Source organism: Thermobia domestica, chromosome 10 (genome assembly GCF_964235325.1).
Source record: "Thermobia domestica chromosome 10, izTheDome1.hap1.1, whole genome shotgun sequence".
NCBI classification, from domain to species: domain Eukaryota; kingdom Metazoa; phylum Arthropoda; class Insecta; order Zygentoma; family Lepismatidae; genus Thermobia; species Thermobia domestica.
The window spans coordinates 26018909-26033668 of NC_137463.1; the positions used below are offsets into that span (position 1 = coordinate 26018909).

Sequence of the window (14760 nt, forward strand, 5' to 3'; positions counted from 1 at the left end):
GTTAGCTAAATGTCGGAGAACGCTCTTTTGGTTGGGTTACAAAAGTGCCAAAACCTGACTTTGGGCCACCGTTGGTATGTCGCATCGCCACCATTTCCCCAAACTTGGGTCAACCTATTTTGTTACTATTAAAAATGTGTTCCCCCATTTTTACTTTATTAGTATTATGACGCCTTAAGCTGACACACTTTGACAAGACTTTACTTGTGACATAATATTATGCACAATGCGAATGAAAATTCAAAATGGCCCATGGTTTGATTTCTACTTTTGTCAAACACTTTGTGGTGTACAAACACCGCGTTCATAAGTTTTCTCAGGATTCTCCCGTTTTCTCTCCCATTTTTGTCATGCAATCATTATCATTCCTCTGACCATCACCCTTTAGCCTTAGTGCATAATCGTGTGACGTTAAGCTTCAAAAAGATTTAAAATTTTACAAGAACACTAATACCTAGGTAATTACAAACTATTTTAATTAATGTTATAGCCATACAAAGGTAATGTTTACAAAGTTCGGAAATTATACCCATATTTGACAATTTTTATAAGATACACAAAACGATAGTTTCTTGGTAGTGTGTTTAATTAGCAAAAAAAAAAAAAAATCTTAAAACAACTTCACAATTTCTATTCTTGTAAACAGTCTCTTAGCCGATTAAGATTCATTTTCCGTTACGATTTTGCTTCTAAGATAAGTCAATAATGCTGGAGTTCCTTTCTGGAGAATAGTTTGCCGGGGCTGTCTGAAGGTATTTCCAGTTAAGTCAACGTATCGCAGTTGAGTAAGATTACCGAGCTCTGGAGGAATATATCCAATACTGTTGTTGCGAAGATTTAATGTCTGCAGGCGCTCGAGCTGAGACAATCCATTAACATTAATGCTTGTAATTTTGTTGTGTTCGGCTAATAGGATTTCTAAGCTCTTCATCTCGTACACACAGTTTGGGATTAACTGGAACATATTATACGAGATACAGAGTTCTTGAAGCTTTTTCAGCGAAGAGAGCTCTTCTGGAAGATATTGTAGACAGTTTCGTTCAAAGTCTAAATACTTTAGATGCTTGCACTCAGCTATAAATATTGGTATTGATGTAAGTCGATTGGAACTTAAGTTTAAGTCTGTCAAAGTTTGGAATAGCAGTTGCAAACCGGATGGTACTGCAACTAAATCATTCTTAGAGAGATCAACAGCTCTAACTTCAGCTTTTGAACTTTGCTCAAACACATTATCAGGAACACCACTTAAACCTTTCTGGCGCAAATTTAATGAGCGTGTTAATTGTAAAGCATATATGTCAGGAAACACGTTCTCTTCTTCTGAATATAACTGACATTCTCCATCTAATTTCTCTTCATTCATCGGCAAATAGTTGCGCAAATAACGAAGTATCCGTGCAGTTCCTCCTTCGATCACATACTTTGGAATTACTCGTACCGGATTTCCGTCCAACTGAATAATTTGAAGTTCACAAAGGAGTCCTATGCTTGTCGGTAAGGCCCGAAGTTCATTGCAAGAAACATCCAGTCTCACTAGTTGTTGTAGACATGCAATCTCTTCTGGAAGACTGTCTAGTTTATTCGATTTCAAGTCAAGTGTCTTCAAAGAAGACAAACCTTCCAGAATTTCTGAATCTATACTCACAATCCTATTATTAGCTAGATAAAGTTCTTTCAAGTATTTACAATCACTGACATCAGGAAAATCAACTAGATTATTATGCTGTAAATACAGGCATTCTAACTTAAGCATCCCCCCGAAAGATGGCAAATGTTCAAGTTTATTCATCATAAGATTCAGTTCACACAAACCAGTGAGTTTAGCAATCTCTGGAGCAATGGATTGTAGTTTGTTGAAAGAAACGTTCAATTTTCTCAACCGAGTCAAGAAACCAATTGTATTTGTCAGGACTGACAAATTGTTGTAGGACAAGTCAACAAATTGTAAGTTTGTCAGATCCGCTATGAAATCAGTGAGTTTTTCAATTTTATTATGAGAAGCTATTAAGGATCGGAGTTCACATAGTTTGCACATAGACGCTGGAAATGCCCTTAACTGATTGTAACTGACATTCAAATCAGTCAGCCATGTCAGCTCTCCAATTTCACTCGGTAAGTATTGTAAATTGTTATCTTGTAACTTTAATATAGTTAAGCTACTCAACTTTTCGATGTATTGTGGAATTTCTTTCAAAGCATTAGAACTTAAGTTGAGAACAGTTAAAGGCTGTAACTCCCACCATTTTGCTTCATCCGTGTCGCTATCCCATTTCATGTCCAAGTTCCGAAGTTCATTTTCGTCCAGTTTATTTAAGTGCCACACTCTATCTGGAACTGAAGTTAAATCTTTCCCTGAAAGATTCAAATTGCCGGTTCTTCTAGCTTCAGTAATTAAGCGTTGCAATGCATGAGATACGTTTGTTTGCCGCTTTGGTTCGACTTCTGGTGTCTTCGTGATATATTTTGAGTCGACAACAGGTTTCTTCAAGTTAACTTTTGGGTCGACAGTTGGATTCTTTTGTTTTGAAGTTACATTTTTTGACCTAACTCGAGTACGAGCACCTTTTCCAGCTTTCAACATTGTTATTTAATTCGATATCCAGGCTTGGTTTGTAAATTTGTTTTCGAAAATACACTACGCCTAATTGAATTATCAATCACACAATGTAGTTATCAAAAGGCAAGAAAATGTTCAGTATCTAAATACAGAAATCATAACTGTAAAATTCTGTGACCATGTAACGAATTAAATTAACAAGAAAAGTCATGTTTAAATGCTAATTTTTAAAATAATAATTAAAAAGTCTCTATTGTTTCGCTAAAAGTTAATGTAGTTGGAAAATTAATTGTTGTCCTCATTTAGTTGTAAAATTTTCGTTACACTGATATTTATCTGAGATTTTCAAATTGAATAATACCACTATCTTGTTTTCTGTCCTCATTTGAGGAATATTAATATTTATGAATCGCAACTCATGCAGCCATGTTGAATTTATCACTAAAATTACTAAGTATTAATATTGATTAAACAAAATGGCCCGTCCAAGATGGACGATTAGCCGGTTAGAAATAAAATTTGTGTTACACTGTTTTTCATTATATTTATGAAGAAGAAACGGCGCCAAGCATGTTTAAATTGTTGAAAATAATATTTAGATTGTATTAAAATTAGAATTGTCTAAAGTAGAAAATGCTTAACAGTAAAAATGTAATAAAAATTGAAAGCTAAGCTCTCTTATACTTATCTACTTGAGTGTCTGCTTCCACTAAAAACCACGTTGTAATCATGGAAACTTCACACACGTTCAGTTCAGTTTTATAACAAAACTAATTATGATTACGTACAGCATGATGTTGCCGTTATGACTTAGAATATACAAAGGGAATTTTGATCTCGGATTAGAATCACTGATTAAAGGACTGCTCTTAAAGTTATCACAGTATTTGATATAATATCCTTCTATGAGGAATACATAATACTCTGTGTACAGATTAGAATACAGAAATACGTAAATTGATTCAACAGTTAAATACATTTTCTCAAATATTATCCTTATGCCTTCTGCACTTTTCTTTGACACATGACTACATACCCTACGTGGCAAAAGTAAAGTTAGAAATGCCATCGAAAATAATTGTTGAACATTTAAAACTATTTCACCAATTGTCTCCTAATACCTTCAAAGATTTCATTTTAAAGTGCCAACTACGTACGGAGTTATAATAGACCTGCAAAGGTATATACCATAAATAATATACTGTAAATCTATGTGCCATAAAAATGTCAAGTGCCAGAAACGCGTACCAATCTGTGCTAGTTGATCACACTAATAAGTAGTTTCGCATGTTACATCTTTGAATTTTCTTCATTGCTGAAAGAGTTATATTGTTAAAGGTTTGGATATCTCTTTCAATAAACAAGCCATTTCAACAATGAAGAAAATTTTAAATAAAAAATATTTGCACGGATTGTTGCCTTCGATAAGTTATAAAGTTCCTTCTCTAAAAAATTTGAAATCTCTAAGTTGAAATTTGTAAAAGAAATTGTGAATTTTCGTGAAAGGTAAAAAATACATGAGAGAGATACGAAGACTGTAGTGACATCTATCAGCAAAACTTGTACCTTTAAACTAACCTTAAATAACAGAGATACTTAGGTTGATGTAATTCTAGATTGTGAATGGAACTTTACAACACAGATAAAGTAAATGTAAAATTTCTATCCTGTTTTTTTTAAAAGAGTGCAACTAACATTTTGACTGACCCTCGTATTATTATTATTATTATTATTATTTACTATTATTATTATTATTATTATTATTATTATTATTATTATTATTATTATTATTATTATTATTATTAATGATAATAATAATATTTACTATAAAGTTCTAACAGTTTATACTCAAAACAATAGGACAAAATAAATCTTGCAGGATTATCAAAATGCAAATACTTTTTTTAATCCTTGTACCAACCGCAGGAAGAAACAACATGTTCACATGTTGTCCAATCGCCTACATGTAATCCCAGGATAAAGAAAAGTCAGTATGTGGCAAAAGTGTCACGTGATGTGTTTTATTCTCTCTTCCAATATCACACATGTCACGTAAACAAGACAAAGCAAACAATTCAGTGGAATTGATGAGATTTTCCTGTTGTAATTCCCAGAAAAAACAAACATCTTTTTTTTCCTCCCTGCGAGCGTTGGAGTTCAGGAATTACAGTTACTGGGAAATTTCCAGACAGATACAATCACTGGGTAAGATATTCAAGACATTTTCTGGAAACGTCAAAGTGAACAAGGGAATTGAGTTGTTGGATTAATAATGCAGAAAATTAAAAAAAAAAAGAAAACACGAAAATAATAATTTTGCATTAATTATTGGTAATTCTTGTATTCTAGTTGAAATGGAAAATAACGGAGGAAAATAGGTTTGAAGAAGGTATTTGAACTCTCTTTCTCACCCTTAGGTCACGCATTTCAATGACAGGGAAATGTTAAAAAAAAGTCCTTAATTTTAACCCCTTCTCACCGAAACCTGGATCAAAAGTGAGGGGGAACGTGGGGGGACGACGTTACTCTACTTCCAGACTTCGTCCCTCCACTTCCTGAAAAAATTATAATGGGCAAAGACAGTCACGGAGGACGGCGTAAGGTCATGCGTCCCAATACCTTTTCAGACCCACTTTTACCCCTGACCCACACCCATCACCATTTCTCATCTGCTATGCCGAGGCCGATGAATACAGGCTTAAAGGATATTGAGTGTGCGAGTGTGCTACTATTAATCTCAATGGTTCCGAAAAAAAAAAAAAAAAACATTTATCGAACACTAACATTAGTAGCTTTCGATAAATATACATGCCACACTTTTCCATACCAAATGGCAAACTTTGGACTGAAACGGCATCGGAAGTGTTACTATTCACCTCAGCGATCTCGAAAACCATATTAGCAGTTTTTGATCATTTTTACACGTCAACCCCGTACCAACCCATACCCTTGCCCGCATATTAATGATGGATCTATTGTACTTAGACACTATCTAATGTGACACTATTTACCTCAGCGACCCCGAAAACTATGGATTAGACACTAATATTGGTAGTTCTGAATTTTTTTTTTACATGTCACACCTTTCCAAGCCCTATTACTCACCCCTTCTCACTTTACCTCTATAATGTGAATAAAACCTGAGATACACCATGTTCCACACATACACTAAAAATCATTAAATTCGATGCTGCAGTCTAGCATGAGTTCGCCGTCAAATATGTCATTTTTTATTTACATAGAAAGAGCCTCCTTTCCCCATTAAAACGGACAATTTCATAAACGTTGAAACTCTTGTCCGTTATTTTCAATGGGAAGTCTGTAAGTCGAGTTTCATCTTTCTAGCTAATTGTACTTGTGAAATATTCCATTTTTCACATAAAATATGACAGCTTACACTGCCCCCTTAGGATGTTAAATTAAAATTTTCATTCCTTTATTCTGGTGCAACAAACGCCTACTTTAGTAGTGTTTTTCATCAATTGGTTTCCTCTGCTTATCCCTCTTTTTCCTTTTACTATACCTTCTATAAAGTGTTACACGCCAAGTAAGATGAGACGAGAAATAAGGTTTCCTTGTCTCATCTCGTAAAATTTTGTAGAAGTATCGTCTCGTCTCGATTCTTGAAGTACCTTTTTTTTATCCTCTCGTGTCTTGCAAAGCTTAAATATATTATTTAACTTTGTTTTTAGAAAGATATTTTGTTCCTAATAATCGAAAGTAAGATAACTCTGCTCTGATTATCGCTCTAGTTACCAATTATTAAACAGAATAATTCAAAAACTTGCTTTCGTTCTAGAGTTATCGTGTGGAGTAACGGACAAACGTAAATCACCGTTACTCCTGCAGATATTAACAGATTGTCTCTAATAACGAACTCTGTTCTAATCATAGTTCTAGCTGTTTGTTGCAGAAACAACAGTATTCAAATAGTAGCTTCTGTTCAAGAGCTATTCTGTTCAGTAACGGACAGACAGACAACGAACGTGCAACGATTGCAATATTAGAAGCCCCACTTCCATAATGCTAATAAAATCCCATTGTAATTGTAACTAGTTTGCTAAAAATCTGTCTACCAACTGCGACGCACAAAATTGATCTGCAAAGGTTTCTCGCACACATCGTGGAATATATGAATATTTTTTCGAGAAAATAGAAGAGTAGAAATAACAAAACAAATACCCAGAAGCATGTTTGGAAAGGGATCGTTTGCAATCAAATGAAACCCACACAACTGGACGAGAAAAAATGATTGGAGAGGGATTAATTTCCTTCCTGAAAATTCCCTCCAGAATTTCTCTCGTTGGTAAAGAACATTGTTTACACACACAGAGTTTTGAGCGAAAATGTAGAGAAAGAAAATGGAACAAAAAGCCAATGTAAGATAAGTAGGTAGCAAGAGAGAAATAAAAATAGATATTTTTCGAAGCCAGAAAATTCTGTTTAACAATCTGTGATAATAATGTATAAATGCTAAGGGCTGTTCAATTAATTCCCGGATTATTCTTTCTCTCTCTCTCTCTGAAAAAGTATAAATTGTCGCAATCAACACTGCAGGTACCCACATGCGCAAAAAAAAAAAAAAAAAAAAAAAAAAAAAATGCGCGTATACTGTAACTCACGATTTTTCGCATTTATTCCATTTTCCTTACGTTTGTGAGTAAAATTCAGTTATTAGTATGTGGAGACGATACAAAGCTATCCATCTAAGGAGATATTTCCAAAAAATATAATAAAATAATAAAAATATAAGCAAAAAATAAAATTACGCTCGGTTTTGTGTATACTGGCAATCATACTTTTGAGGGATTTTCAGTAGCAGAGCACGATTGCGAAGGGAAATTGACAATAGGCAGTGAACGAGGGGCGAAAGGCGAAGAAAGGAATATAGAATTAAACAGAAAAACTCTTATCTTAAGGTTCGAAGCGATACGCACCATGGTTATGAGCACTATTTCTTAAGGAAAAGAGAGCAAACAAAACAGTCTCCGTGGTTAGGTGGATAGAGTGGCGGACTAGCAGTTATTTTATTATTTTGACACGAGATCGAATCCCATTCCATCCCATATATATATATATATATATATATATATATATATATATATATATATATATATATATATATATATATATATATATATATATATATATATATATATATATATATTACAAAACATTATAGGAAGTATATAATTTTGATGTTAATAAGAGCCAAAACAATATAATAAGGAAATAACTTATTGATAGTATCCTTTAATGGACGTATTTATTCAGTATTACAATACGTGTAGGCCTACTATTGGAAACAGCGATTGCTTTCAGTTTATGGTCTTGTATGTTACGCCTCCTCTGCCCCGTTCTTGAACAGCAGACAACTCACTTCGAATTTGTGTGTCAGGAACAGGAAAAAGAACATAAGAGACCTTGACAGTCCTTCCAGTCTTACCCCTTGTTACATCGACCTGATGTCAAATTATCATTTATGTGTGTGCGTGCTTGTGTTTTTTGCTTTTTAGAGTATTGACTTTTTCTATCTTTTTTTCATATCCACAAGTGCAAGAATGCTCTTGTTGAACGTAACTAAATTATACAGATCAATGTATGCGGAACACGAATATTTCCAAAAGATAACATGAATATGAACGATAATCATGCTATATTTCTACATTATATAGTAGTGTGAAAAACTGATATTAAAATGATATAACAAACAGACATAAGCTTTTTTCTAGCACGGCAACACATTAAACTAAATCATTAAATTTTGGGGATTACAAATTATCACCTTACGTGTCGTTTTATTCCTATTCGTTTTCACGTTCGAGCGACGAAAGAAGAAATTGTAGTGATAGTGATAAAAATCGAATTCGAGATTTCAATTAATTCAAGTTTCACGCCCCCACATATCGAAAAAGTGATTTTGATGTCTATCCATCTGTTTGTCTGTCGGGTTCGTCACGCTTTTACATGCATTCAAATAGAGGCCATATTGTTCAACGTATCTGGACTGAATTCTAGACATGAAGTTTTTATAACACCTTATCGTTTCGAATTCTATATCCTCCTACACCTAAAAATAAGGGTAGTTTACTGAAGGATGAAAATTTAAAATAATTAAATTGTCTCAAAAACAGCTGTAAAGATTTTACTTATTTTTTACAAATATATATTTTATTAATAACCCTTCACCGTAGTATGAATCATTGCTCTGAAAAAAATACATAAGGTGTAATTTACTGTATGGGATGCGTTTTTTCGAACACGTTTTTTCTCAATCACATTTCATAAATAAATGTATCATTAACAACCTAACAATATGACACAACTCGTTGGTTCTGTAAACATTCAGAAAGGGTAGTTTACTCTAAGTTTACTCTTTTCCCATTAACGCCTGACGCAATTTTGTTCATATTTCATAAATAAAGGTTACATAAACAACCTAACGATATGGTATAATTCCATCATCCTAAAAAGCTAGAAGTGGTATATTGCTTTTCGGAGTAAGTTTTACCCTACGATTTTGTCGAGAACGACTCAGGCAATTTTGTTCGTATTTCATAAATAGCATAACTCATTTGTCTTGAAAAGATATACAAGGGATATTTAATTCCTCGGGATGACTTTTTTGGCTATTTTCTCAGAAAGTACTCAGACGCTTTTGCTCATAGGTCACATAAATTATTTCCTTAATAATTCTAATATATGACATAAGTTATTTCTAATAGAAATATGACCAATGGGTACTTTACTTTTGGACGTAAGTTGCTTCGAACAAAGCTTTCCAAAACACATTATTTTATTCGCATTTCCCAAATAAATGTTTCAGTAATAGCTGCAGCCTAACACGAGTCAGTTTAAGAAATTCGAGCGAGAAAATTCAGTGCGTTTCATCCGTACCCATTCTTAAATATATTTTTAAATCGCAATTTTCCTAACAAAATCGAAACTTGTTTTTAAGTATGCCTCGTTGTGGCCAAATGACTCAAGTGCATTGGTTCTGGATTTGATTCCCGGTGAGAGCTAGTGTATTTTTATCCAACGTTAATGTATAGGTAATAAGTAGGTGCAAAGAGAAAAGTGTTTAAACAAGCCTAACCAAGCTAATGAATAATACAAAGAAATAATACAATATTACGAAGTTATTGAAGAAACGTTTTTAATATTAGATATTTGCGTGTGAAATGTCCAACCGATGACTGTCAACTCCAAAGGTAAGAAAGTGAAACATCCAATACCAGGTTAATCAGTGGCCTCTAGTTAAAGCTATCCTACTAGGAAGTGATTGAGATACCAAAAAATGTTGTAATCGCTGGGAGACATGTTAGGAGAATACAGTGGGTGAGAGAGTTTAATGCTGCAATTCATGAATAGTCTGCACCTTCGTTGAGTATTGAAGTGCGTAGGCCTATGTAGGTTTGCACTGAAATGAAAATTAATATACAATATCTGTTGAACATTACGGGGGGCTTGCAGACAGGTTTGCAGTGCATTTCACGAGGTTCGATATTGTAACGATCCTAGCAAACTCCTGATCCTTCCCCACTGTACACTATAAGTTAAATTCGTGATTAATTAAAACTTTCTTTGTTTAAATTTAACACTGTTAACCGTTATCACCTGTGCACTATGAGCAACAATCCGCCAGTAATTCTTTATTTTTGCCCTCTGTTTTAGCGCCATAATTGTCTTTGTTCATAAATTTCTTTGTCTATGGTTTTGCATATACGTAGCGTGGACATTAAATTTTGACTTCTACGCCATATGCATCTAATTACAAACACACCTATAACACGAACATAACTAACTTGGAATATATAGTTTGTGTATGGAAAATCATACATGAGGCGCTGCACGGGAGAGCCGTGTGCATACATATGGCAGTCAACTTCCTAAGAAATTAATAATAATAATAATAATAATAATAATAATAATAATAATAATAATAATAATAATAATAATAATAATAATAATAATAATAATAATAAACAAAAAACGAAACAGTTATTTACATAATTTATTTATTTAAGCATGGAAATGCAATGGACTTAAGTTATTTCTCTCTCTCTCTCTCTTTGAAGTCAACAACCCTTAGGGTGCCAAGACGTAGAAAAGGACTTGTGGCACTCACGACTATAGGGTGGTGTGTGGTTGGCACATCGGGTTCCTTTGTTGTTAGTTCCAGCTTTCTAGACCGGATGTAGTTATTCCCGGTAGAAAATACAAGAAAATATACCTTTCTATTACTATTAAAGTAAATAATTACACACATTCCCTCGATGTGATACTTGTTTGTTTAATTGTATATAGATAGCTGATCCGCGGAAGAATCTTTGATGATAATAATAAATAAAATAAACTCGACAAATATTCTTGTAAATAATAAGTAAAAGTTTGCGTCACACTGTTCATTTTGCTGGGCACGCCAGTGTGCCGTGTTATCCAGTTGTGGCACATTGGAATATAGGGTATGGCTTTCTAATTTGTCCCAATTATTTTAACTGCTTCAATTGAAAAGAATCTTTAATAAGAGAGTGAATTTAGTCTTCTTACCCTTCGATTTAGAAATAAGGTCCGCTAGAATTGTATATATAAAAATGATAATACTCAGAATTTATAGAGTAGTTTATTTTATTATGGTATTAGAACATACCATAATGCCATTATATCAGGTGGAATTAAAGAACAGTTTTAAATAGAATTAACATTTCGTTCCCGTTCTGTTTTTAACTTTAATATATTAGAACGATACACTAAATGTCTTCTTGCTATTTTTGTTCCTGCGATACCATATGAAAATTCTATTAGGGGATTTCAATGCGAAGGTAGGACGATAGGATATTTTCAAACCAATTATAGGGAACGGAAGTCTACATAAGGGAAGTAATGACAACGATGTTAGACTCGTGAACTTTTCAAAATCCGAAAACCTAATCGTGAAGAGTACAAAATTCCCACATCGCGACGTTCATAAATATACTGGGACATCACCAGACGGGAAAGCACATAATCAAATTGATCACGTTTTAGTAGATAGAAGAAGGTAATCTAGCATAATTGATGTCCGGTCGTTTAGAGGGGCTGATTGTGACACTGACCACTACCTGGTAGCAGCGATAATACGAGAAAGGTTATCGTTGAATAAAGGTAATATTCATTGTCCGAAAACGGAGAGATTCCATTTAAAGAAATTAAAAGAGAGCCAGGCAAGAGAGAAATACCATATTGAAGTTTCGAATAGATTCTCGGCTTTAGAAGATTCGTAGTGCACTAGTGTTGAGGATACCTGGATTGAAATTAGAGATAGCATTAAAATTTCAGCAAAAGAAAAATTGGGACACTCGGAAATACGTAGGAACAAACCATGGTTCAACCAGGAATGCATTAAACTAGCAGAGAAGAGAAAACAGGCAAAATTACGCTGGCTACAAAATCCGAATGAAAGGATTACACAAAATTTCACAGATATCAGGCGGGAAACTTCGAAAACTTTTAGAACAAAAAAACGCGGTTTTCTGAAAGCTAAAATTAAGGAACTTGAAGATAATAGTAAAAATAAAAACATCCGGGACATGTATAAGGGAATCAACGAATTTAAGAGAGGCTATCAACCTCGTGCTTATATACTAAAGAAATCTGACGGTACACTTCTCACTGACACGGATAGCATCTTAAATAGATGGAAAAATTTCTTTGACGATTTGCTTAACACGCAACCAAAAACTAGTGTGCGTGGAGAAAAGGAGATACACACCGCAGAACCGTATATTCCAGAACCCAACCGAATAGAAGTAGAAACTGCTATAAAGGAATTAAAGAAACACAAATCTCCGGGTGTAGATAAAAGTCCGGCTGAGTTAATTTTAGCTGGAGGCGAAAAATTGTGGAACAAAATACACAAACTCATTCTCCTTATCTGGAACAAGGAAGAATTGCCACAAGAGTGGAAAGAATCAAGCATTGTTCCAATTCACAAGAAAGGCGTCAAAACTGTCTGTAATGTTTATCGAGACATTTCTCTTCTGTCAACATCCCATAAAATCCTTTCAATAATTATATTAGCAATACTGACCCCATACGCAGATGAAATTATTGGAGATTATCAGTGCGGATTTAGACGAAATCGATCAACTATCGACCAAATATTTACCATTCACCAAATACTCGAAAAAAAGTGGGAATACAATACCCCGGTACATCAACTATTTATTAATTTTAGAAAGGCATACGACTCGGCTAGGAGAGAAACATTATACAACGTTCTTACAGTACTTGGAATACCGAGAAAGCTAATTAGATTAATTAAGGTATGTTTTAATGAATCCCAAAATAAAGTCCGGATAGGAAAATTTTTGTCCACGAGCTTTCACGTCGAAAATGGCCTGAAACAAGGAGATGCGTTGTCGCCATTATTATTTAACTTCGTTCTGGAATACGCTATAAGGAAAATCAAAGATAGGAACCAGGGCCTAGAGTTGAACATTAATCACCAGGTTATGTCATATGCTGACGATGTAAATTTAATAGGGGATGATAGGAGAATAAATAGAAAGAAATGCAGAGATTTTATTAAACGCTGGCAGAGACATGGGTTTAGAAGTAAATGCAGAGAAAACTAAATACATGGAAGTGCGTCGGGACCGTAATACAGCAAATTATGGATGCGTTAAAATATTAAATAATACTTTTGATAAAGTGGATAGTTTCAAATATCTAGGATCAGTATTAACAGAGGAGAACCATATTCACGGAGAAATTAAATGTCGAATAAAAGCAGGGAATTCGTGTTACTATTCGTTCAAAACCTCTTGTCGTCGCTAATTCTGTTGAGGAATTTGAAGCTTAAAATATACAAAACGATAATCATGCGTGTTGTTCTGTATGGCTGCGAAACATGGTCACTTACTCTGAGGGAAGAACATAGCCTGAAAGTATTTGAAAACAAGATCCTGAGACGAATATTCGGACCTAAGAGGAACGGGAATGGGGAATGGCGGAAACTTCATAACGAGGAACTACATAATTTATATGGTTTACCCAACATTGTTAGGGTCGTCAAGTCTAGGAGGCTTAGGTGGGCGGGCCATGTAGCTAGAATGGAAGAAAGTAGAAACGCTTTCAAAGTCTTGACTGGAAGACCAATCGGAAAACGACTATTAGGAAGACCTAGGCGCAGATGGGAGGACAATATTAAGATGGATCTCGCAGAGATTGGAATACAAAGTAGAAACTGGACGCAGTTAGATGAGGATAGAAGTCAGTGGAGAGCTTTAGTGAACGCTGCATTGAACCTTCGGGTTCCATAGGCCATAGAGTTAGTTAGTTAGTTAGTTAGTTAGATATGCGTAGCAGACAGTTTTCTTTAGTTACATTCCTCTCGAAAATTTGTTTAATTTTGTTTGTGGTATAATGCAGTTTCCACAGTAAACCGGGTTATAAATAAAAGTACGAAAAAGTTTAAGAGGAATACAGAACTGTTAAATTATTATTATTATTATTATTATTATTATTATTATTATTATTATTATTATTATTATTATTATTATTATTATTATTATTGATATTTTTAAAACATTAGAATTACGTGCTTACGAGGATTCGTGTTCGGCCCCCTCCGAATAGAAAACCTGGATACGTGTCTGTACTGAATGATAGACATATGAGTCAAGGTTTAGACGTGCGCGCTAGGCGAAGACTCCAGAGCATGAAAAATAGATTAAGACCACAACTTGCAGTTCTTCTTGCCGATTGGTGCTATCTGCAATATGTCGGATCATACGGTATGTGGAATAAAGGAAGGTCAGATAAGCGAGACCATGGTGTATTGGTGTTTCACGCACCTAAATCTGTAAAATGTTTGTATAAACAATTATTTTTCACTCCCTAGCAAAATTTGTAGGTATGATCAAACACTTTGCCTTATAAAGTATAGTCTCATAAAGACAAAAGTAGTTTTTAGCTAAAAGCTAAAGAGAAGCCAATTTCAATAATTTACTTAGGTCTTTTTTTAATAATGGCGAACTAGTCCATTTCATCACGATAAATCACGTTTGCTAATAAGATGTCTTTTTCTGTCCGTATATATCCTTCACACTTTGTTGGAGACAAAGTTGTTCTTTTCCCAAGGAAACAGGATAAGAGAAGCTATACAACAGCATGAACTGAAAACAATAGCTATTACCAATAGTACTCTAATACTGGATAAA

At 34.1% G+C, this 14760-nt stretch overlaps 2 protein-coding genes across 3 annotated transcripts in view; one reads left to right on the forward strand and one right to left on the reverse strand.

Annotated features, from left to right (window-relative positions):
- Positions 1–14760, forward strand: part of LOC145662381 (uncharacterized) — a 174644-nt gene that overhangs the window by 98792 nt on the left and 61092 nt on the right. The gene's annotated exons all lie outside the window — the stretch shown is intronic.
- Positions 478–2937, reverse strand: LOC145662380 (leucine-rich repeat-containing protein 40-like). Its single transcript, XM_081727899.1, has one exon. It carries the CDS (start codon positions 2579–2581, stop codon positions 659–661), a length of 1923 nt encoding a protein of 640 aa, XP_081584025.1. The 5' UTR covers positions 2582–2937; the 3' UTR covers positions 478–658.